Source organism: Natator depressus, chromosome 26 (genome assembly GCF_965152275.1).
Source record: "Natator depressus isolate rNatDep1 chromosome 26, rNatDep2.hap1, whole genome shotgun sequence".
Lineage (NCBI taxonomy): Eukaryota > Metazoa > Chordata > Testudines > Cheloniidae > Natator > Natator depressus.
In genome coordinates this window covers 482,450-506,541 of record NC_134259.1, presented here as the reverse complement: position 1 = coordinate 506,541, position 24,092 = coordinate 482,450, and the positions used below count along the sequence as shown (strand labels likewise).

At 59.6% G+C, this 24,092-nt stretch overlaps 2 protein-coding genes across 14 annotated transcripts in view; one reads left to right on the top strand and one right to left on the bottom strand.

Moving 5' to 3' along the window:
* Nucleotides 1–24,092, bottom strand: part of ANK1 (ankyrin 1) — a 121,419-nt gene that overhangs the window by 29,365 nt on the left and 67,962 nt on the right. For 12 of the 13 annotated variants that reach the window (XM_074940130.1, XM_074940120.1, XM_074940126.1 and 9 more), the window contains exons 3-16: nt 16,883–16,981; nt 8,501–8,599; nt 6,774–6,872; nt 6,471–6,656; nt 6,064–6,162; nt 5,444–5,542; nt 4,991–5,089; nt 4,170–4,367; nt 3,987–4,085; nt 2,748–2,846; nt 2,411–2,509; nt 1,586–1,783; nt 1,262–1,360; nt 1,087–1,185 (exon numbers count right to left, since the gene is read on the bottom strand). In XM_074940130.1, the coding sequence (XP_074796231.1) occupies nt 1,087–1,185; nt 1,262–1,360; nt 1,586–1,783; nt 2,411–2,509; nt 2,748–2,846; nt 3,987–4,085; nt 4,170–4,367; nt 4,991–5,089; nt 5,444–5,542; nt 6,064–6,162; nt 6,471–6,656; nt 6,774–6,872; nt 8,501–8,599; nt 16,883–16,981 (1,671 nt within the window). The remainder of the gene's footprint in view (nt 1–1,086; nt 1,186–1,261; nt 1,361–1,585; nt 1,784–2,410; nt 2,510–2,747; nt 2,847–3,986; nt 4,086–4,169; nt 4,368–4,990; nt 5,090–5,443; nt 5,543–6,063; nt 6,163–6,470; nt 6,657–6,773; nt 6,873–8,500; nt 8,600–16,882; nt 16,982–24,092) is intronic. The other variant, XM_074940128.1, reaches the window with a different exon arrangement.
* LOC141978213 (uncharacterized) lies at nt 11,152–17,940 on the top strand. The gene is made up of 3 exons (XM_074940135.1): nt 11,152–11,833; nt 16,603–16,676; nt 17,326–17,940. The coding sequence occupies exons 1-3, from the start codon at nt 11,216–11,218 to the stop codon at nt 17,348–17,350; spliced, it is 717 nt and encodes a 238-aa protein (XP_074796236.1). The 5' UTR covers nt 11,152–11,215; the 3' UTR covers nt 17,351–17,940.

Below are 24,092 nucleotides of genomic sequence, written 5' to 3'. Positions count from 1 at the left end.
CACCCACGGGCCAGGCTCCAGGCAGGACTGCTCCCCCCAGCACATATCCAGAGCTCCGAGGCTTCTCTCTCTCTGCCAGAGCCAACGTCTCCCTGCCGGGCAGCCGAAGTTCAAAGCAGGGCAGGGATCTGAGAGACCACCTGTTTCTACACTGACTGGGGCCAGCCAGGGGCTCCCCAGGACCTGGCAGTTATTGCTCCTGCTTGCTTCTGGCTCAGCCTTTGGCCAGTGTCCCAGGGATGGGGTGCAGACCGGGCCTCCCCGCTCGCTGTCCTGTGCTCTGCCATGTGTGAGCGTGGAGCGGGAGCCCGTCCAGTGCAGCACCCCTCTCGCCGGGGTGTCAGCTGGGCTGTCAGGCCAGGAGGGTACTGGCGTGCAGGCTAGGCGGTGGGAGAGTCAGGCATAGGAGGCCGCGTGCACACTCAGAGAATACTGCTTCTGAAATGACCCTGTCTCTGAAGTGGCTGGACTGGTGTATGGGGCCCCTTCCAGGTCTGGCTAGTGGCTCAGAGCAAGGGCGAGCCTGGCCCAGTGGCTGCCAGCATGGAGGTTTCTAACATTGGTGGTTCCCCAACGCACAGGCCACGTGCGATTCCCAAACTGCCAGACAGCAGCATGTCTAACAGTGGTCGCCATGGAGACCACATCCCTCACTGACGGCCTGCATGGGGCTCTCGTCTGTGGGTGATCCTTCTATGCAGCCAGCTCTCACCTCCCAGCCCGGGAGCCCAGAGCCAGTGAAGGGCTCTGGCCACTGGGGGGAGTGGCAAAGCAGGGAGCCCGGCAGGCTGCAGGGGAAGGAGGGGCAGAGAGCTGGGCAGGCTGTGGATGAAAGGGGAAGGGGGAGGGTGCCACGGGGCTGGCAGAGGGACAGGGCATGTTCAGGGTTAATTGGCTCAGCACCCTTTGCTCCCAAGTGGGCCTGCTGGTCCCTGCTGTGGCTCCGTGCCCAGTCACAGTGGAAGGGCCGTGGGCAGCCGGAGGAGGCCGGTCCTGCACACAACAGGGCTGGACCATGTGGGTTCTCCCAACCACATACAGCCCAAGGCCCCAAGGCCGCCAGCCCCAGCCCCGCCGGTGCCTTACCCAGGCTGAGCTGTGCGGGGAGCTCCCCTTGGGCAGCAGCAGTCTCACGATCTCCAGGTTATTGTGGTGGACAGCCACATGCAGCGGTGTCAGGCCGCTCTGGGGGGAAGCACGGACAGGTCAGTCGCAGCCCAGCCCCCCGGCTCCCTGGCTCCCATGGCCAGGCGGCACTCACCTTCCCTGCTGCATTGGGGTGGGCATCATGCTCCAGCAGCACCCTGGCCACATCCACCTTCCCGTATTTGGCTGCAACGTGGAGAGGGGTAAATCCTTTCTGAGGAGAAACACAGAGCGTCAGGGCCATGCACAGCTGGGGAGGGACCCGAGACGCAGCGTGGAGACTAGCTGGGGTACTAGGGAACCCTCCTCTCTCCCCTCTCAGGAAGGCACTGAGGAGATACATGGCCCAGGCTTCCCCAGCAGCGGCCTGACCCAGCCCCGCCTCAGCCCCACCCAGGGACCCCTGCCTGGACTGTGGGCACAGGCCGCACCAGCCTACCTTGGTCATACAGGCCTGCGAGGCCTCCTTGTCCAGCAGCACTAGGGCGGTGTCCACATGCCCCTCCCGGGCAGTGATGTGCAGGGGTGTGTGCCCAGCTGTGGTGGCCAAGTTGGGGTTGGCATTGTTCTCCAGCAAAAGCTCCACCATGCTTGTGTGGCCAATACGTGCAGCACAGTGCAACGGGGTCTGGTCATCCTGGGAGAGGAGCAGAGAGAGGTTAGGGAGGGACCCACTGCTCTCTCCCAGCCCAGCCAGGGGCATGGAGGGGAGCCCACCCTCCCCGGCCCGGCAGGAGCTGACCCAAGTCAGACCGGACAGGCCACAGGTCTGATCTCCTTCCCAACTGAGCTCTGTGCCTCGGCAGCAGGCAGGGTGGTCCTCGGGGCAGCTCTCGCTCACCCGGCAGGCGTCTCCATCAGGCCAGGAACAGCTGCCTCGGGGACAGATGTGCCCTGTCAGAGTCCGGAGCCCTTCCACTGAGTGACAGCCCTCAGGGCTCAGACCTGCCACTGGGGCATTGCATGGCACTCTGGAGAGAGACCAGCACCCATTGCCCCCAGCTCCCAGCCTGGCCTCAGGGAAAAGGGGAGACCCATAGAGCTGGGGACACCAACCTGCCCAGGGAGGTTGGCCTCAGTGCGCCCTGCCCCACAGGCACCTACTATGTTTGCAGCTCCCCATGGCAAGTGGCAGCTCCAACCACAAGGGGAACCCACAGACTGTTTCCTGCCATTGCACAGCCCTGTGGCCCAGCTCAGCCCCAGGCAGGTGGAAGGAGAGAGGGTACCCAGCTGGCCGGAGCCCCCTCCCTGCCAGACATACCTTGGCTTTTGCATTTACTTTGGCTTTGTTCTGCAGCAGGTACTTGGCCACTTCTGTGTGCCCAGCTCTGGCCGCCATGTGCAGGGGTGTCTCCACCTTCTGCATCCAGGGACAAGGGAGAGGAGAGTGAATCAGGGGTTCCGTGCTCCCCGGGGAGCTGCCCCAGTGCAGCCTGTCAGTCACTGCACGCAGGCTTCACCCCGCGGAGAGCAGCCTCAGGCCGGACACATGCGAGGGAGGGTCCAGGGAGACACCTCGGGAGCCTCTGCAGCTTGGAAGCCCAAATGGGGATGGCAGGACCCCACACGACAAGCCCTCTTGCCCTGATGGGACTCACCACATTAGAGACGTTGGGGGACGCGCCGCGCTGGAGCAAGATCTTGACGATGGACAGGTGCCCCATGAAGGCGGCCACGTGCAGAGGGGTCAGGCCAGACTGCAAGAAAGACAGGCAGGGAGTCAGTATAGCCGGCGCGGTGCCCGCGTATGGGGGACGAGAGAGAGAGGCAGAGAGTCAGTACAGCTGGAGCGGTGCCTACACACGGGGGACAAGAGAGACAGGCAGTGAGTCAGTACAGCTGGAGCGGTGCCCGCACACGGGGGACAAGAGAGACAGGCTGAGTCAGCACAGCTGGTGCGGTGCCCGCACACGGGGGATAAGAGAGACAGGCAGAGTCAGTACAGCCGGCGCGGTTCCCGCACATGGGGGATAAGAGAGACAGGCAGGAAGTCAGCACAGCTGGCGCGGTGCCCGCGTATGGGGGACGAGAGTCCACCTCCACCCCGCATTTCCAGGAGCTGACACCATCACCGACAGACCAGGCTCCTGCTGCCAGCTGAGACAGGCTAGCCCCAGGGAAGGGCTGGGGGGAGGAGTCCCTGCCCCCCTCCGCTCCCCCCGGTGGACTTATCCCCCGTGTGTATCTGATGGCCCTGGGAGGGGATCAGGGGGCTGGGAAGAGCCTGGGCAGAGTGTCTGAGCTCCTGCAAGCAGCTCTGCTCCAGGCCACCAGCAGCCCCTGCTGTGGCATGGGGGGGCCCTTCCCAGCTCTGCAGGGAGCATGGGGAAGCCCCCCGCTGACACAATCAGCAACGATGGCCTTGGCCGTTCCAGGGTTGTCACCTTGGCTCAGTGACGGGGAGTTTCCCACATACCCCAAGATCAGGCCCAGAAGCCCTGGGGTGTCTCATGCTGGTGCCCAAACTCACAGGCCACGGGTGAGGGAGAACGGTGTCCCAGTTCCCAGGTCCGGGAGGTGCCGCAGCCCAGCACACCCAGCCCGGCTACCCGGGGCCCCTGGCCAGGCTGGCAGAGAAGAGCTCCCTGCTCCCTCCCACCATGGGCAGTGAACCTGTGGCACTGCTCCAAGGTGCTGCTAGGCCATGGCCTTTCTGCTCACCGCATCAGAGATGGCAGCGCCACCAGAGCAAGGCACCTGGCAGGGCCGGGGCCACCACCCCATGGACCGCAGCCTCCCCCGGGCTGGCCCATCCTGCCGCATGCCGGCAGCAACACCCTGAACACAGGAAGGGCAGCCAAGGCAAGTGCGTCTCCGCAGCTGGGGCAGAGCCGCACCTCCGTGACAGCATCGATGGAGGCGCCAGTCTTCAGCAGCAGCTCCATCACCCGGATGTGGTTCTTCTTGCAGGCGATGTGCAGTGGCGTAAAGCCATTCTGTGAACAGACAGGGAGGCGTCCGGTCAGACCCTCGGCGCACAGCCCTCCCACCAGGCCCCCTGCCCAGCCCACGCTACTCACCAGTGCTCGGGCATTGGGCTTGGCCCCCTTGTCCAGCAGTATCTTGGCCACGCGGTGGTGCCCGCAGTGCGCGGCCACATGCAGCGGCGTGAGGTGGTCCAGCGTGATGTCGTCGATCTCAGCATTGTATTGCAGCAGCAGCCGCACGCAGTCCAGGTGGTCTCCCTGAGCCGCCATGTGAATGGGCGACAGGCCGTTCTGAGGGCAGGGAACAGCCTGGGCATGAGGGCAGAGCCAGGCAGGACACAGGGGTTTCCCCTGGGCCAATGGGGCACAAATCTGGCCCCTGCCGGAGACCCAGGGCAGGGAGAGGGACTGGGGGCCCTGCACAGGCGTTGAGATCCCTGCAAAGGGGCAGAGGATGCATGGTGCTGGGCTGAGGCCGGGGGACAAGCTGCAGCACTGCTGCCTGGCTGGCTGCGGTATGGGGACTGCACCTTTCTCAGAAGCCTTGTTCCCACTGCAGGGGATGTTCGTGGCCTGGCCCCAGGAGGCAGCAGGCGGGTGTGAGTGAGGGGCACTGCTCGGTGTGGGCTGGGGAAGCCCACACTGCCTTGTGCGTCAAATCAGAGCTCCTCTTCCCCACCCGCAGAGCGCCAGGAGCCCACTCCAGGCTGCTGGGGCAGGCCCAAGCATGCACTACAGCTCAGGGAGCCTCTGTAGTGTGGGGCATTCCCAGGTCTCTGCCCACTGGCAATGCCCAGCTAGCATAGGCCACTCAGAGCCCTAGCTTCCCCAGCACCCAGGGAGCAGGCCCAGCCTCCAAGGCAGAGCCAACCGGCAAGGCAACACTCAGAGCCCCACAGGCCAGGGCCAGGCACCTTGGTTTTTGCTTGGATGGGAGCCCCGTGGTCCAGCAGGATCTCCATGATTCGCATGTGTCCATTCCTGGCTGCACAGTGCAGGGGAGTCAGCTCGTCCTAGAGAACAGAGAGGAAAGTCAGGGTCTCGGGGCGGGCGGGTGTGGCTAGAGACTCTGGGGACCTCAGGGATGTGAAATCAAGCACACAGGGTACAGGAGGCTTGTCCCAGCCTCACACTCCCTGCACGCTCCAGGAGCCAGCCACACCTCTCCATCACGCTGCCCCCTTCCCAGGGCCCGGCAACACACCCGCTCACCAGACCGTCTGCACAGTGCACGCACATGGCCAGTGGCTCCCACTGCACAAGGGCTCTGGTCTGCGGGGGCTCTGCACAGCTCTGCCCCCGGGGGGGGTCTCTGGCCCATGCACGCAAGGTGGGGGGACACAAGCTGGGGACATGGTGAGTCTCACCTTGGTCCTTGTCTCTATCTGGGCCCCTCGGTCCAGCAGCAGCCGCACCATGATGATATTGCCCCGGCGAGAAGCCACATGCAGTGGAGTAATCCCGTTCTAGGGGCAGAGAAATAGCATCAGAGAGCGTCGAGCTGGGAACCCCATGGGCTGTCAGAGCCCACTGCCCCACGGAGCTGGAGGGAGGACAGTCAGCGCCCACTGCCCCACAGAGCTGGGGGAGACAGGTCGGCACCCACTGCCCCACGGAGCAGTCAGAGCTGGGAGACCCCAGGCCAGCGCTTGTCGTGAGGAGACGGGTCATTCGTGCGCTGCATGAAGACGGGGCTATGAGGGGTCAGTTCCCAGCAGAGCCGAGAGAGGCTGGAGGTTCCCAGTGGGGTGAAGGCGGCTGGGAGAGGTGGGAGGGGTTGGGGTAGTAATTGCTGACTGCAATTTGGAGCCCCTGGCAAGGCGGCCATCTGCCCAGCCCATGGGATCTCTGCCCTCCAGTCCGCACACCCCAGAGCAGCCGGGCAGACTCCAGGCGGATCATGCCATCCCGGCAGCACAGTGAGACATCCCCGAGCCCCTGCCCCTTGCTGCCGAGCGTGTGTGGCGCTGGGCTGCCTCTGACCTACCTGTGGGGTGAAGTTGACACTAGCACCGCGGTTCAGGAGGAGCTGGGCCACGTTGAGGTTCTCATAGTGAGCCGCGATGTGCAGGGGGGTAAATCCAGTCTGGGGAGAAAGGGCGGGTCAATGCAGCCCCCCAGACAGACCAACCGACTGCAGACAGGCTCTGACCCTGACTGCAGCCCCACTGTCCCAGGGACCTGGGCCAGCTGCCGATCCCCTGCCCCAGCATGCTCTACGGTGCAGTCTGAGCCAGCCCAGGTCTGGAGGGCCTGGAAGGAAATGGGACTTTCAAACCCTTTGGCACAGAGAGGGGAGCAAGGCGAAAGTGCTGAGCTCTGGGCAGCCTCTGCAGCATGGCTTCCAATGGGAGCGCCAGCTGACACCAGCCCTTGCAGGGGAGCCCATGGTACCTTGGAGAGGACGTCAGCGTTGGGGTCATTCTGCAGGAGCACCGCAGCCGTCCTGGTGTCATCATTGCGGGCAGCGATGTGCAGGGCGGGCAGACGGACCTTCCCCTTTGTCCCATAGTTGATGAGGTGGGCGACCACATTCTCATGCCCCTGCTGCAGAGCAACAGCCAGTGGCGTGAAGCCGTCCTGCCAGAGACAGAGGGGGAGGTAAGATGCAGAGCAAGCGGAAGCCTGTGTACAACATGATAGCCCGACAGCAGCACTGGCCACGGGCTCTGGGCACCACCCCCTGCAGGGTCTCACCTCTGTGGCTACATTTTGGTTGGCGCCGCTCTCCAGCAGGAATTTGACGACTTCCAGGTGATTTTCCTGCGCTGCCATGTAGAGGGGCGTGAAGCCTTTCTGCAAACACAGAGCCATGCATGACCGTCTGTGATGAAGCAGGACTGTTCTTAATGTTTCCTCTGAATATTGTGGGGGTGCCTCAGTTTCCCCTAGGCAGTTCTTAAGTATCTAGGTGGTGGGGTAAGGGTGTATGATAGTTGCAGAGCCCTAGAGGGCAGGTGTGTGCAGGGGTCTGGACACAGAGAATGGCCAACACCCTGTTTCCTGGCAACTGATGGCCTGGCCCTTTCCCCCCCGCAAGGTGAGAGCTAAAGGGTTGGAGAACAAAGGAATCTGGCGACCTCCTGGCCCGGGGAAAGGGACAAAGCCTGGGTGGACTCGCTGCGGGACGCGAAGGGAGGGGCAGAGGATGCTGAATGCTCCAAGGTCAGACCCAGGAAGGTGGAAGCTGTGTGAGCTGTGTGTCCTGCAGACAGGCTGCTCCCAGAGAGGAGACAAAGCCTGGGTGGACTCGCTGCGGGACGCGAAGGGAGGGGCAGAGGATGCTGAATGCTCCAAGGTCAGACCCAGGAAGGTGGAAGCTGTGTGAGCTGTGTGTCCTGCAGACAGGCTGCTCCCAGAGAGGAGACTTCCCCAGAGTCCTGCCTAGCTGCGTAGGGAGCAGTTCCAGAGCATCGCCCAGGGACTCCATGACATCATCACGGACTGCTCCTCACCCTGTAGGACCCAGAGCTCCCTGCAAGCCTGCAGCGACCCCCACCCCACATGGTGAAACACAGCAGGGGTGGGAGGAGGAGTGAAACTCCAGTGGCATTTGGGGAGCAGAATGGATGCTGGGACTGTCCCAGGAAACCTGGCAGGGGTAACACCCCTGCTCTTCAGAAAGTGCCATAGGATCTCTGAGGAGAACAAAGGGTCAAGAGCTTGGTCTGTACAAGATGGGAAAGCGTCTCTATTCGCTAGTGCTAGTAAATATCCACACCCCAGTAGCACCCAGCAGCTCCAGACAGGGCCCTGTTGTGCTGGGCACTGCGCAGACACAGCCAAGTTATGCTATTGCCCGGCAGGGCTCAGTGCCTCGCCAGACAGGTGACCAGTGACAGGGAGGCGATCAAATGGATACCATCTCCCTGTCACATACCCAGTTCCTGGGTGGTTCTGTGCATGAAGTGTGGTAACATGCTTTCCCCATCCCCGCCCCTAGTCATTAGGGGCCGAGTTCAAGCTGCGCTCAGCATGCTGGGTGTACGCTGGAGGCTGAGTACCTGTGGCCACAGAGTTGGGTGCTGAGCCCTCGGAAACCTGGCCCTGGATGTTTCACTTTCCTCCTTTCTACCCTCTCTCTCTCTCTCTCTCTCTCTCCAGCTCTTACTGACCCTCCAGGAGAGCAGCAGCTGCAGTCCACCACTGGTAGCATGGTTGTGTCCCCCTGCCATGACATTTCTAACCCTCCCCAGCCGGACAGAGGCGCCGTGTCTGCTCAGGCACAAGGCTTGCCAATGGCTCATAGGAAAATGGGAAGAGAAAAGCCAGCCAAGGAGTGGCCGTCAGCACTGTGGGGCTGGGAAGCGGGCGGGCTCTGGGGTATGGCTGCTCAGCACTGTCAGAACACCCCAGCTAGGAGCCCGCGCACCTGCCTGGGGGCTGTTTAACACCCAGACCCGGTTCCAGACAGCATGTTTTACCTGTGACTGTGCGTTGACATTTGCCCCATAGTTCACCAGCTCCCGGACCACGTCCTCCTGTCCTGCCAGGGCCGCGATGTGCAGAGCCGTGTTTCCCTTCTGAAACACAGCAGGAGAGGGTGAGTCAGGGCACGCCACAGAGCAGCCTGCAGCATACGGGTCAGGGTCGGAGGGCGGCTGTGCATGGGGAAGCCAGGCAGGTGTGCTTGGAGCTGGTGTTAGAGGTTGCAAGCTATTGGGGAGCATGCACCCTGTCCGCGCAGGCCAAGTCTGCGCTCATGGAAACATGTAATTCAACAAGCCTTAGCTGACACCTAACCAACACGTGCAGACCCCATGTGCAGACAAGCCATGGCATTTCCACACATGTCCCAAGGGAGGGCACATAGACTTAGTTAGCAAACAAGCACTCCAGGGTAGGCAAACCCAGCGTGCACACAGGAAGGCTGTGTGCACTAGCCATGGGCATGGACTCTGTACCAGGGAGGGGGACGAAGTGTGTATGTCTCTGTGTCCCTGGTCCTGGGAGCCGGGAGGCCATGCTGGGGCCACGTGGGCTGGTGGTTGTTTCCATGCTGGAGAGGTGCGTAGGGGGTGACTGGGAGGGATTCACTGTGTGCAGGCGGCTGTGGAGACCCTGCTTCCTGGGGAAGATCAGTGTGGGACAGGGGGCTGCTGAACGCCCATCTCAGGTGCCCCTTGCTGAGCTGGGTTTACCTGAGACCAGGGCTGTCCCTGCTAACTCACCCGGCAGGCTGCTCTCCCTATGCCCCCAGCTGCTCCTGCTGCCCTGACTGCATCTGCTCTGTGAGCAGCTCTGCAGAGCCACAGGCTGCCTGAGTCCCTGGGCCAGCGAGAAGGGCCCCGCTGGACCAGGCCGGCTGGCACCTTGCAGCCAGGGGAAACAGGGCTCGTGTGGGAGCAAGGCTGCAGCAGGGGAGTGGGACACAAGAGCCAAGAGGCAAAGGTGTGACGGGGGTCAGACAGCGCAGGGAGGGATGAAGGCAGTGCAGGGAGGGCAAGGAGCAGAGAAAGGGAGACAATAAACGAGAGAACAAGTGACTGGAGCCAGCCCACCAGCTGGCCACTAGTGACAGAGGAAAGGCAAGAGGGCCCCAAGTCAGCGGACAGAGCCAGCCGCCGTGGCTAGGAGCGAGTACTGGAGCAGGCAGGGCCCAGCCCTGCAGCGCTGGGGTGGGGAGGGGAGAGCAGGGCCTGGCCCCCTTGGGAGCGGATTCTCCTGAACCTGCTGTGCCCCGTGGATCGCCCTGCAGCTCCATGCAGCATGCACAGGATGCTTGGCCCTCACCCTTTTTTTCAGCACAAGGAGGAGGAGGATTTTGTATTCCCCATTAAATCAATGGCTGCGCAGCCAGAAAACCCTGAGTCAGGCTCAACGGGCCTCAACAGCCAGAGCCCTAGCAGGGGGGAGCAGGAGCTTAGCGGATCCATCTCCAGGCTCTGCTGCATCCCCTTTGCGGGTCTCACGCCACGGATGTCAGCGCCCTCCTAACCCCGAAGGGCTGGGAACGCGCCGGCAGGGAGATGCAGACACAGACTGTGCTGGAGGTTGCTCATTCATCAGCCTGTTCGCTAAAGCCTTTGTCCCGCCTGTCACGAGTGAGCACTGCTCTCCTCCGCGGTGACTTTCGGGTGAGGCAAGGTGACAATGACACATTATTGAACTACAACTGCAGGGAGCTGCCTCGGGGCAGCAGGGACCAGGCTGGGCCTGAGCAGCTCAGCCCAGGGCTGGGAGGAAGGGACTGTGGGGTTCTGCTGGACCTGGGATAGGAGATATGGACAGGAGGAAGCTCTCACAGGTTAGGTACCTGCTGCTGCCCTTCTCCTGGATGCGTAGTGACGTGGTCTCCTCTTTCCCAGCGTCAGAAAGCCCCTCGCTGCTCCTGGAGTGGGTTCTCCCCCTGTGCTCCCCTGCAGGCTCTGAACCCAGGCCTGGATTTCTTTTCACCTTGTGAGGATGTGACGCAGCAGGGAGGGGGGAGTGTTGACCTGGGAATGTGCCCTGGGGACGGGAGACCTGAGAGCCTGTCACCTGAGCCAGGAGGGGGAGGGGGAGGTGACACCTCTGCCCAGGAATGTGGAGGGAGGCTGCAGCAGGGAACCTGCTCGGTGGGTTTAGTTTCAGTTTGGGGCTGGGTGGAGGAACACAGGGAACCCCAGGGCTGGGGTCTAAGCTCCCTGCTCCCCCAGAAGGACTTCACTGAGGGGTCCTGGGTGTACCCACAAGCTCTGTTTTGGACTGTGTTCCTGTTGTCCAATAAACCTTCTGTTTTACTGGCTGGCTGAGAGTCTCAGTGAATCCCAGGAAGAGGGGTGCAGGGCCTGGACTCCCCCACACTCCGTGACAACTGGTGGCAGCGGTGGGATCTACTGCACCCCGTGAACGGCGCTTCCTGCAGTAAGTGACTGGGGAACAGTAAAACGAAGGGGGATTGACGGGGACCAGGCGTGCTGAAGATTCAGAGAGAGACGGTTTCAGGGGGCGGTTAACCCCTGGGAGTGTGTGACCAGAGAGAAGGACTTTTGCAGTAACAGGGTCCCCCGGGGGATTGCAGCGAGCGGTCCCAGGGGCAGAGGAGTCTGCAGCTCGACCCTGGCAAAGAGGTGGTGACCTCAAGAAGGACTGGCACACTAGGGGCTTTTCCTGGAAACCGTGGACAGCTGCCCGGCCTGCGAGTGGCCAGCCGGGAGATGTACGCTAAACGCCTCAAGAGCGACCTGGTGGAGCTGTGCAGGCAGAGGGGGCTGCGCGTCGGGAGGTCCACCAAGGAACAGCTGATTGCCCAGCTGGAGGAGAGGGATCGCTTGGATGACCCGATCCCTGTCCCTGAGGGAAGCCGCCCGGCGGACGCAGCGTGGGCCCTGGGGCCTGACCAGGCTGGGAGGGGTCAGACTGCTGCCCAGGACACCCCGAGACCCTTCCTACCTATGCCTGGGGGAGGGGTTGTGGGAAGCCCAGCGAATACCGAGGGCCCCCTGACCCCAGCAGCCAGCAGGGGATCCTCCCAGCGGAGCTCCCCATCCCTGGAGCGGATGCGGCTGGAATGGGAGAGGGAGAGGAAAATGAGGGAGCTGGAGGATCATGAAAAACAACGTCAACATGAGGAGAAACAACGTCAACATGAGCAGGAGGAGAAGGAGAAACAACGTCAACATGAGCAGGAGGAGAAGGAGAGGGAGCGTCAGGAGAAGGAGAGGGAGTGTCAGGAGAAGGAGAGGGAACGTCAACATGAGCAGCAGGAGAAGGAGAAACAAAGACAGCATGAACTGGAGCTGGCCAGGCTGAGGAGCAGTGGGGCCCCGGCTGCGGTGAGTGAGGGGGGACCCAAGACTGCAAGGAGCTTTGATAAGTGCTTCCTGGCCCAGCGGAAGGAGGGGGAGGACATAGATAGCTTCCTGACGGCCTTTGAGAATGCCTGCGAGCTGCACAGGGTTGACCCTGCAGACAGGCTCCAGTTCCTCACCCCCTTACTGGACCCCAAAGCCGTGGAGGTCTACAGCCGGATGACAGGGGCAGAGGCAGGGGACTATGAACTGTTCAAACAGGCCCTGCTCCGTGAGTTTGGGCTGACCCCCGAGATGTACCGGAGAAGGTTCCGGAGTCAGCGTAAAACGCCTGAGGTCACCTACCTACAACTGGTCAACAGGATGCAGGGATGTGCCCGCAAGTGGACAGCGGGGGCCCAAGCTAAAGAGGACCTGCTTGACCTGTTTGTACTGGAGCACCTGTATGAACAGTGCCCTTCCGACCTGAGGCTGTGGCTGGTGGACAAAAAGCTCGCGAACCCCCAGCATGCAGGGCAGCTGGCCGACGAGTTTGTGAACAGTCGGTCAGGGGGTAGCCGGGAGGAGTCCCAAAAGAACAGGCCCCCCCCGATGCAGAGAGAGAGTCACCATGGGGCCTCCCAGTGGGGAAATAGGGAGAACCCCCTCCAAAGGGGAACGCCTGGTGTCGGGCCCCTCCGACCCGTTCGAGGGGACCAACGTGACCTGGGCTGCTATCACTGTGGCCAGAGAGGCCACGTACAGGCCCAGTGCCCCGGGCTCAGGGACAAACTGAGCAGACCCAACCTACCCAGGGTTAACTGGGTAGGGACTCAGCTGGACGAGGGGCAGGCGACCCAGGAAAGGGGGGCTACCAGTTTGCCACCTGCTCAGGAGGGAAGAGTACCCCCAGCCAGCCCCGCCAGAGGGCTGGAGGCTCTGGACTCAGGGTGCTCGGTTTACAGGGTGGGTGCGGGGCTGTCCCTCCGGAGAGAGTGCCTTGTTCCCCTGGAGGTGGATGGGGGGAAGGTCAATGGATACTGGGATACGGGCGCGGAGGTGACGCTGGCCCGGCCCGAGGTGGTGGCCCCAGATCGGGTGGTGCCCAACACCTACCTGACCCTGACGGGGGTGGGCGGGACCCCATTTAAGGTGCCCGTGGCAAGGGTACACCTGAAATGGGGGACCAAGGAGGGCCCCAAGGATGTGGGGGTACACCACCATTTGCCCACTGAAGTTTTGATGGGGGGAGACCTAGAGGACTGGCCAAGCGACCCCCAGACCGCCCTGGTTGTGACCCGTAGCCAGAGCCGGCGAGGGGCACTGCGACCTGACCCTGGGGAGGGTACCACACTGGAGGCGCGAGACCCTACTCGGGTGGGGAGGGAGCGCCGAGGGGCACGGCTCAGAGAGGCTGCGGCCTCAGACCTGGCCACGGAGGGGGAACCGGGCCCCATCCCTTCCCCAGCCGCTGAGTTCCAGGCCGAGTTGAGGAAAGATCCCTCCTTGCAGAAGCTCAGGGACCTGGCCGACCTCAGTGAGGGACGGACCATGAGGAGAGGCTGCCAGGAGAGGTTCCTGTGGGAGAAGGGGTTCCTGTACCGAGAATGGGCTCCCCCAGGGGAAGGGGAGTCCTGTGGGATCAGGAGGCAGCTGGTGGTCCCCCAGAAGTACCGCCGCAAGCTCCTGTCCCTGGCCCATGACATCCCCCTCGCAGGGCACCAGGGAATCCGGCGCACCCGGCAGAGGTTGCTACAGAACTTTTACTGGCCCGGGGTCTTTACCACCGTCCGGCAGTATTGCCGATCCTGTGACCCCTGTCAGAGGGTGGGGAAGGCCCGGGACAAGGGGAAAGCGGCGTTGAGACCTTTGCCCATCATAGAGGAGACTTTCCAGAAGGTGGCCATGGACATCGTGGGGCCTCTCAGCAAGACGACCCGGTCGGGGAAGAAATACATTCTGGTGGTGGTAGATTTCGCCACCCGCTACCCCGAGGCAGTGCCCTTAGCTTCCATTGAAGCAGACACCGTGGCAGATGCGCTCCTGACCATTTTCAGCCGAGTGGGGTTCCCCAGGGAAGTCTTGACAGACCAAGGCTCCAACTTCATGTCGGCCCTGCTCCGGTGCTTGTGGGAGAAATGTGGGGTCCGGCATGACTGGGCCTCAGCGTATCACCCCCAGTCCAATGGGCTGGTGGAGAGGTTTAACGGGACGCTAAAGATGATGCTGAAAACCTTTATGAACCAGCACCCGCAGGATTGGGACAAGTACTTACCTCACCTGCTGTTCGCGTACAGGGAGGTGCCCCAGGAGTCTACCGGATTTTCGCCTTTCGAACTGTTATATGGAAGGAGGGTGAGGGGCCCCCTGGACCTGATGAGAGACGAGTGGGAGGGGAAGGCCACTCCCGATGGAGAGTCAGTGGTGGAGTATGTCCTGACCTTCCGAGAGAGACTGGCTGAACTCATGGGCCTGGCCAGGGAGAATCTGGCCAGAGCCCAGAGGAAGCAGAAGGTCTGGTATGACCGCACGGCGCGGGCCCGTGCCTACGCCACCGGGGATCAGGTGATGGTTCTCATCCCCGTGAGAAAGAACAAATTACAGGCCGCCTGGGAGGGCCCGTTCAAGGTCGTCAAGCAGCTCAATGAGGTAAACTATGTGGTGGAGCTGTCGAACCGGGCCCACCACCGCCGGGTGTACCATGTGAATATGATGAAGCCATATTATGCCAGGGGGAATGTGGTGTTAGCTGTGTGTGGTCAGTGGGAGGAGCAGGGAGATGACCCTTTAGTAGATCTATTCCCTGGGACCAGAGCTGGTTCCCCCCTGGAAACAATCCCCCTCTCGGATCAGCTCACCCCTGCCCAGCAAGCTGAGGTCAGGGGGGTGCTGCATCCGTACCGACAGCTGTTTTCCAACCAGCCTGGACGCACTAATCTGACTGTCCACCGGGTGCAGACAGGGTCGCACCCGCCGATAAGATGCTCCGCCTTCCGAGTCACAGGGAAAACTGCTCAGGACCTGGAAAGAGAGGTCCGGGACATGCTGGCTTTGGGGGTGATCCAGCCATCGGCCAGCCCTTGGGCCTCGCCGGTGGTGCTGGTCCCCAAAAAGGATGGGTCAGTCCGGTTCTGTGTGGACTATCGGAAGCTCAATGCCATCACTGTATCGGATGCCTACCCCATGCCCAGGCCGGACGAGCTCCTAGACAAGCTGGGAGGAGCTCGGTACCTTACCACCATGGACCTTACAAAGGGCTACTGGCAAGTGCCGCTGGATGCAGATGCCCGGCTGAAATCGGCCTTTATCACCCCTCTGGGGCTCTATGAGTTTCTGACCCTGCCTTTCGGCCTCAAGGGAGCGCCGGCCACCTTCCAGCGCCTGGTGGACCAGCTCCTGAGGGGGATGGAGAGTTTTGCCGTGGCGTATATTGACGACATCTGTGTCTTTAGCCAGACCTGGGAGGACCACGTGTCCCAGGTTAGACAAGTGCTGGACCGACTCCAGGGGGCTGGGCTGACTGTCAAAGCGGAGAAGTGCAAGGTGGGGATGGCTGAAGTATCTTACCTGGGCCATCGGGTGGGGAGCGGCCGCCTAAAGCCGGAACCGGCCAAGGTGGAGGTGATCAGAGACTGGCCCGCTCCCCACACCAAAAAGCAGGTCCAAGCCTTTATTGGGATGGCAGGATACTACCGAAGATTTGTGCCCCACTTTAGCGCCATAGCCACCCCCATCACGGAGCTATGCAAGAAGGGGAAGCCAGACAAGGTGGTCTGGACCGAGCAGTGCCAGGAGGCTTTCCGGGCGCTGAAGGAGGCTCTGGTCAGTGGCCCAGTTCTAGCAAACCCAGACTTTGACAAGCCCTTTGTGGTGTTCACCGACGCCTCCGACACGGGACTGGGGGCGGTGTTAATGCAGGAGGATGAAAAGGGGGAGAGACACCCCATCGTGTACCTGAGCAAGAAGTTGCTACCCCGGGAGCAACACTACGCGGCCATCGAGAAGGAGTGCCTGGCCATGGTGTGGGCCCTCAAGAAACTAGAGCCCTATCTCTTCGGGCGACACTTCACCGTCTACACCGACCACTCTCCCCTGACCTGGCTGCACCAGATGAAAGGAGCCAACGCCAAGCTCCTGAGGTGGAGCCTGCTCCTGCAGGATTACGACATGGACGTGGTCCATGTGAAGGGAAGTGCCAACCTGATAGCGGATGCGCTGTCCCGGAGAGGGGGCCCCGAACTTCCCCAGGTCACTGGTCACAGTGACCCCGCTCAGTTCAGTCTCGAAGGGGGGGAGAGAGAGTTGTCACGGAGTGTGGGGGAGTCCAGGCCCTGCACCCCTCTTCCTGGGATTCACTGAGACTCTCAGCCAGCCAGTAAAACAGAAGGTTTATTGGACAACAGGAACACAGTCCAAAACAGAGCTTGTGGGTACACCCAGGACCCCTCAGTGAAGTCCTTCTGGGGGAGCAGGGAGCTTAGACCCCAGCCCTGGGGTTCCCTGTGTTCCTCCACCCAGCCCCAAACTGAAACTAAACCCACCGAGCAGGTTCCCTGCTGCAGCCTCCCTCCACATTCCTGGGCAGAGGTGTTACCTCCCCCTCCCCCTCCTGGCTCAGGTGACAGGCTCTCAGGTCTCCCGTCCCCAGGGCACATTCCCAGGTCAACACTCCCCCCTCCCTGCTGCGTCACATCGTCACACACCTACTCACCCAGGGATGTCTCCATGGTCGTGCTTTGAGCAGGGGATTGGACTAGATGACCTCCTGAGGTCTCTTCCAACCCTAATCTTCTATGATTCTATGATTCCTCTAGCCCTGTCATCCAACTGGGAGTCCCATTTTGCTTTACACACGACATGGAGAAGGCCCCTGCGCTCCGGGAGGCAGGTCAGTATCACTCACCCCGGTTTATAGAGCAGAGAGGGGAAGGAACCTGCCCAAGGCTGCAGAGAGAGGCTGTGGCAGAGACAGAAACAGAACCCAAATCTCCTGCGCGTCAGCCCAGTGCCATTGCTACAAGCCGAGCCTCTCCCGAGTACAATGTGGGCAAAGGATGTGCTGAGCCCCCATTTCCTGCCAGGGCCAGCCCTTACCTTGGTTGTTGTTTCTAAAACGATTTCCTTGTGCAGCAGCTCAGCCACCATCTTCACGTGGCCTTCCTTGGAGGCCAGATGCAGGGCGTTCAGCCCGTTCTGGAAAGAGCAGAGTGGCGGGCTGGTTAGCCAGGTTGGGGAACACACTTGTGGAAGCTGTGAGCAGCAGAGGGGAACCCCACTGCCATGGAGCCAGGGCTGCAAACACAAAGCCCACGAGGCTGCACAGAGCAGAGCGAAGCCCTGGGCCACCAGCTGCTAACAGCATTGAGCCTTTAGATCAGCTACCCCAAACCCAATGCAGATCAATCTCGCTGCCCTATGATACAGATGGGGAAAGAGAGGCAGGTGTAACTTGCTCGAGGCCTCAGAGCTGGGACTATGATTCAGCAGTTGCTGGTGTCCAGCCAGTTCACTCTCCCTGTGAAATGCTCCTCTCTAAGCAGGGACATCAGAATCCCAGAGTGATAAACCCCTGTGAGGAGCTGCTGCCTCAGGAGATCAGCTCACATCAGCATCCAGATGGAGCAGGGAGAATCCGCTGGCAGGGAGAATCCGCTGGCTGCTGGTGTTTTGGTGCCCGCCATCTGCCCACCCACAGAGCTCCTGTGCCAGACAAACCCACCAGCATCTGGCAGCAGCATCACCACCCCCAGCATCGTTCTTCCAGCAATGCCCCAGTGCCAACGCTCTGCACAGCAGGCTGCTAGGTTTAGCACAAAACCCCACCAGCCAAGCCAACACCGGGACTCCCAGCGACACCCGCCACCCCAGTTGGGACGAACACCTTGTGGTGCTGCTCTGAGTAGCACAGCACACGGCTGCCTGTTCTGCTCACACACACCCTGCTGCCCGTCAGGTTCCCCCGGCCCCTGGCGTCTGGGATGCCACTGGCTGCTGCAGGGTGAACACAAGCGCCCCGACTGTTTTCCCATTGCCAGCACAATGCTCCCCTCCTCCAGGCATTCGCTCTTAGTATCAGCGCAGCAGCAGCACCCAGAGGCCACGCTCAGAGACCAGGAACCCTCGGGCTAGGCACAGTACAAACCCCAACCCACTCCCAGTACTCTGGACCCAGAGCTGTGGGCTCCAAAGCCTCAGCTGGGAGCAGCCCTCCCTATCCTGGGGAGCCCTGCCGAGAGCCCCTTCCCAGAGGGTGTCTTTACAAGGCAGGCCAAGGGCTGGTGCCGCAGCAGGCTCCTGCTGGGGAAGCAACGGGAGTGTTTGCCCTGCTATCAGAGCCCGATGCCGAGGCACCACACAGCAGCTCCTGATGCAGTCTTCTCCCTGCACCTTGCACTGGAGGATGAAGGCTGTGACGAAGTGGGACTGTTCTTAATGTTTCCTCTGAACACCGTAGGGGTGCCTCAGTTTCCCCTATGCATTTCTTAAGTCTCTAGGTGGTGGAATAAGGGCGTGTAATTGTTGCAGAGCAAAGGGCCAGTGTACATAAATGGCCGACACTCTGTCTCCTGGCAACTGATGGCCTGGGCCCTTCCCCCCTGCAAGGTGAGAGCTAAAGGGTTGGAGAACAAAGGAATCCGGTGACCTCCTGGCCCGGGGAAAGGGACAAAGCCCAGAGGAGGAGGGGGCGGAGAGTGAGTCAGTTGGGGGCTGGCTGGGGACGAGGAGTGAAGTGCAGACGTGGTTGTCTGGCTCACTGACCCCCAAAATGGACCCGGCTGAGGGATCCTGTTCTCTGTACCTACAAGCTCTGTGTTAGACCATGTTCCTGTCATCTAATAAACCTTCTGTTTTCCTGGCTGGCTAAGAGTCACGTCTGACTGCAGAGTTGTGGGGCAGGACCCTCTGGCTGCCCCAGGAGCCCGCCTGGGCGGACTCGCTGGGGGAAGGGCACGGAGGGGCAGAGGAGGCTGAAGGCTCCGAGGTCAGACCCAGGAAGGTGGAAGCTGTGTGAGCTGTGTGTCCTGCAGTCAGTCTGCTCCCAGAAAGGAGACTTCCCCAGAGTCCTGCCTGGCTCCGTAGGGAGCAGTTCCAGAGCACCATGAGGGGGCTCAACGAACGCCGGGAGCCATCAGCAGCCCTGTGAGAAAGAGAACGACTCTGCCACAATGCAGCTCTCCCTGCCCAGGGCTTATCTGCTCACTTCGGCGGTCCTGGCAAATTCCCACTCTGGCACAATGACATTAATACAATGGGCTCAGCTCAGTCCCCACAGCACACAATGGGGAATGACTTCCTGCCCCTGCTGAAGAGGACCCAGCATTAGGTGCTGCAGGTCAGCTTTACAGTGCATTGGCAGAGCGAAGGTGGGTGGCACGCGCCCACAGCTCGGCTAGCCGGGGGCTGCAGATCAGGACTGAGCTGCATCAGACCAGCCGGATAGGACAAGACTGCAGAAGCCCTAACATTCATCAACATTTAAATAAAAACTTAAAATGTAGCTTGGCACTCTGTCTGGGCCACCGATCGTATCAGAAACAGCAGCTGCCTTTAACCTTGGCTCCAGACACAGGCACACAAAACCCACCAGGTATTAGAGAAAATGCCCCAGGGGAACATTTTTCACTGAAGTTACTGTATAAAACATTAGGTGCAAATATTAGGTCATTTTTTTCATCAGCAGAAGAACCAGTTGCAGAGGCCTATGTCCAATGGCAAATGACTTTTACACGTCTCTGTTACCCTGCAGTGCCCGACACGATGTGCAGCTCATTCACCTTCCCCTTTGATACTGTTTGTTCTGCCCTTCACTCAGCTGAGCCCATTCCGAGCCAACCTTGCCTTGTGGTTCCCATGCACCCTCCCACACCCCCACACCCCCACACACCCCCACAGCGCTGCACTACTGGGGCTGCAAACTCTGCAAGGGGAGGCCAAAACCCAAACAAGCTGCTGGTTTCTTCCTTGCTTTGCAAGCTGCACAGGGAGGGCCCAGGCATGCTGCTCTCACTCAGTTACAGCTTCCATTGTCTTCACTGGTAGTGAGGAGTGCAGGGTCAGGAGGAGACTGTGCGGCTGTTAAGCTGCACACACTCCAGGAAACTGTGTCATCAATAAAACAAAACCCCCATGGACATTTCTATTAGTGCTCGGTTTGGCATTTCTCCTACACACAGCCTCGGTATGCAGCTAGCATTTCACCACATCCAGCTGTCAGCACAGTCAGCACCCAAGAGGCCACTGAGGCAGCTTCTGCTCTTATTTCTGGTGCCCAGTTCAGTATCCCAGGGGTGACCAACAGGGCTGAGGCGGCAGGTGGGGAGGGGCTTAAACCCTCATAGGCCGTTTCAACTGGGACTTCTGCCCCCAGAGAATGCCTCCCGCACGTGGGTGCTTCCTTGTTCCTGCAGCGGGGTGTGTGGAGCCCATCTGAGCTGTGAGCATCCCCTGTGGGGACACACTCCTGCCTGGTGCATCACACGTGCTGGCTGTCTGCTGGTGCTTCTCTAAAGCAGTAAAAGGTCACTTTAGGGCATTGATTTGTCTCCACTGAAATCCGGCTTGCGCGGGAAACACAAGGAAGGGCTCCCAGCAGCATCCCTGGGGTTCCAGCTCCATCCAGCTTCCGGGAAACACTCAACATTAACATTCAACTTAAAAAACCCCTCATGGTTGAGTAATTTTACTACAGAGTCTTTCCTTCTATCTCCTGCTAGAAAAGCCCCTTGCAAAGTACCAGAGCCAAGAGATGAATTTATTCCTTGTAAAATATTCTTCTGTTGATCTCTGGAGACAGCCCCAATCGTACCAGAGTAAAACCTACAAATCCACACACATCTGCTGAAAATTGACTCAAAAGACTTTCAGATCCCATGAGGGGAGAGGCATCATGCCAAGTGGAAATGCACCTAGCCTGGGAGGACGCAAAGCTCCTAAAAAACAAGCTGAAATGGAGAGACGGATATTGTGCAGTGAAAGCAGGTTCTGTAACACACACACAGCCATAGACACACTCATTCTGTAACTAACACACACACACAGCACATGGCTATAGACACACATTCTGAACGATTGCATACCAGACACATGAACATAGACACATAGGCACTCTGTCTGTGACACACACACATGGCAATAAACACACTCAGATTCTCTCTCTGTAACACACACATCCTGTCACGTTCAGGGTCAGTAAATATAGATTCATAGAGTCATAGATATCAAGGTCAGAAGGGACCATTATGATCATCTAGTCTGACCTCCTGCACAACGTAGGCCACAGAATCTCACCCACCCACTCCTGCGATAATCCTCTCACCTATGTCTGAGCTACTGAAGTCCTCAAATCATGGTTTTAAGACTTCAAGGTGCAGAGAATCCTCCAGCAAGTGACCCGTGCCCCATGCTACAGAGGAAGGCGAAAAACCCCCAGGGCCTCTTCCAATCTGCCCTGGAGGAAAATTCCTTCCCGACCCCAAATATGGTGATCAGCTGAACCCTGAGCATGTGGGCAAGATTCACCAGCCAGATATCCAGGAAAGAATTCTCTGTAGTAACTCAGATCCCACCCCATCTAACATCCCATCACAGGCCATTGGGCCTATTTACCATGAATATTTAAAGATCAATTAATTGCCAAAATCATGTTATCCCATCATACCAGCTCCTCCATAAACTTATCGAGCTTAATCTTGAAGCCAGACAGGTCTTTTGCCCCCACTGCTTCCCTTGGAAGGCTATTCCAGAACTTCACTCCTCTGATGGTTAGAAACCTTTGTCTAAACTTCCCGATGGCCAGTTTATATCCTCTCAGATGCTGGGAAACCTGTGAAAAATCATTATTCTCCGGCCCCAGAGTGATGAGGCTGTATTCAAGCCTCGAGAACAACGCAGTCTGTTCGAGCATTTGACCCAAACCAATCTGGAGGACCGGAGCCTGTGCAGTGACCTAAACGGAAAGGCATCCTGTTCCCACACCTAACTGCTGAGAACGCTGCCCAGAAATACTCTGGCCAGTGGCTGCATGCACAATACACTCAACCATTCTGAAAACACGAGAGACGGGGCTTTGATCTCCGCAGGGAGCGAGGTACAGGGCCTGGGCGAGGTTACAGATTAGGAGATTGACCTGGCTGCACACCTGGACAGCCCAGATGGCAGGAGGGCAGCAGGTAATGCTAGCTCCTATTGACCAGGAAGCTGGCAGCAACGGGCTTTGCCTGTTCTCAGATCTTGAACTGAAAGCGAGGGCAGTGAAGTGCCCAGGAATCGGACAGACACGTGGAGGAAGGAGATGCACAGTGAAGATGCTGGTACTGGTGCCGACGATGATGATGGAATCAGAAGGATGGGGATGAAGATCAGATGGCATGTTAAGGTCTCTGCATTTGTGTAAGAATACAGGGCCTGTGGGATAGGTCTGACCACATATATCCCCTTTATTATATACAGGACATGTGAGGTTGGACCTTTCCCACAGGTCTGATATTCCCCAGGAGGGAAACCCAAAGGTGCCATCTAACCACAGCAAGATGGCACAAAGCAAACGGGAACCAGTTTGAAGACATCACTGATGGAGGCTCCTGACTGCCGCAGTCACACGCTCCCAGGTCCTCCCAGTCCAGGCACTACAGCATCTCACCAGCAGCAGGCTTGGCAGGGCTCCCTGCACATTGCTGAATGGAGACTCTGGCTGATGGGAACCTGCATCCCCCACCGTGCTAGGAAAGGGACGTCCAGAACCAGCCGCGCGAGCTCTGCTCTCTGCCCGCACAGCCTCCTCCAGACCCCAGCATTCCTTCTCTCTGGGAATAAAGCGATGGGGCTGGACACATTCTCAGGTCTCCTCAGGAGCTTTCAGTTATTCTCAAAGGTGAAGTATCAGCATGGTTCAAGGCCCTCTATTCATGACTTCTCACACCTTGGAAGTAGCCACAGCCCCCTCAGCTCACTCTCGCCTGCTACCCCCCAGCCTTGGGGATGCCCAAAGCTGAGCACAGAGCAGGCAGAACTAACAGATCCCAGCTTCCCTTTGCATCCAGCGACACCGTGCTGCACTGGGGGGGAGCTCCAGAACGCATAGGAAAAGAACGTGACTCAGAATTAAATGTCTCTCGCCCCCTTTAAAAAGCCCCCCACACACATTCCCAGTGATCTGAGAGAGCAGCGGGCCTGTTAAATACCCTCACTGAGGAGTGAGTGAATGTACCCAGGAGCAGGGCGAGCGTGCCAAGTAACCAGCCTCATGCCGCAGCTCAATATCAGGGGCTCCGCTCCACCAGGGAGCCCACAGAAGAGAGCAGCAGTTGGGTTTAATGAGCGTGCTGGATTCGGAAACGAAAGCACAGCCGCTCGGAAGATCCTGCCTGGATTCGGTGTAAGTCTCTGATCTACTTAGCATGGAGCCTGGCACAAAGCCCAGGGGCCTGGCACTAAGGTGAGGGTGAACTGTTCAGATCTACAAATCCTTCACATGCCAGAGACTCAATAGCAGCATCCCCATGGAGACTTACACGGTAGCAAAATACACAATCAGTTCCTGCTTTGCGTACCTGCCAGGACCTGGGCAGGGGTCCGAGTCTCTGTCCCAGAGGAAGGAGCCCAGGAAAGGGGAGAGCCCAAGGGAACAGCTCTCATTCAAAGAGTTTAAAGGATCAGCAAAGGTAGAGACTTTCTACAGGTCAACTCTGGGCCAATTCACTTCTGACTTACACCCCTGCAAGCCCAGCGCAGTCACAGGCAGCATGTGAACATGAGCCGGATGGCTAGAGCCTCTCAGATATCATGGTGATGGGCATGAGAATCTGAGCAGACCAGAGCATGGGCTCTAGAAGCCTGTGTGTGTGATGATGGGCCCCGATGTGACTGGCTCACACAGCATAAATTGCAGTGACAATGCTTCCTGGAGATGGGTCCAAGTGTCGAGCTGGGGGCTGCTAATTTGATACTCCCTTGCTGCTGTGAGACAGGTGCCTTCGATGAACTCCCCGCTGCAGGGTCTGGAGCAGTGACGGCACAGACCCCAGCCCTCCACACTCACCCTCCTACAGCCACCGCAACTGGGGAAACCCTCCCCGGCTAACAACATGCCACCAGTCCTAAGCTCCAACGTGTCAGAGCAACAGCCCCCGGGGTGCCCCCTGAGCATGCAGAGATCACAGTTCCAGCCTGGCCCCTTCAACAGCCAGGATACAGCCATTACCACCAAGGAGCCTGATTTCTGGCCTTCTCTTTGCTGGCTTAGGAAACTCCCCTGGGACTGGGACACGAGTGGGGCTCCCTCCAGATACTGTTGGCTTGAGAGCAC

What these genes read in the sequence shown, in the direction of transcription:
- LOC141978213 (XM_074940135.1), top strand. Translation starts at nt 11,216, where the DNA reads ATGTACGCTAAACGCCTCAAGAGCGACCTGGTGGAGCTGTGCAGGCAG. An exon ending in GCAGTGGGGCCCCGGCTGCG is followed by an intron (nt 11,834 to 16,602) that starts GTGAGTGAGGGG and finishes TGATTCCTCTAG; the next exon opens with CCCTGTCATCCAACTGGGAG. An exon ending in CCCTGCGCTCCGGGAGGCAG is followed by an intron (nt 16,677 to 17,325) that starts GTCAGTATCACT and finishes CTCCTCTCTAAG; the next exon opens with CAGGGACATCAGAATCCCAG.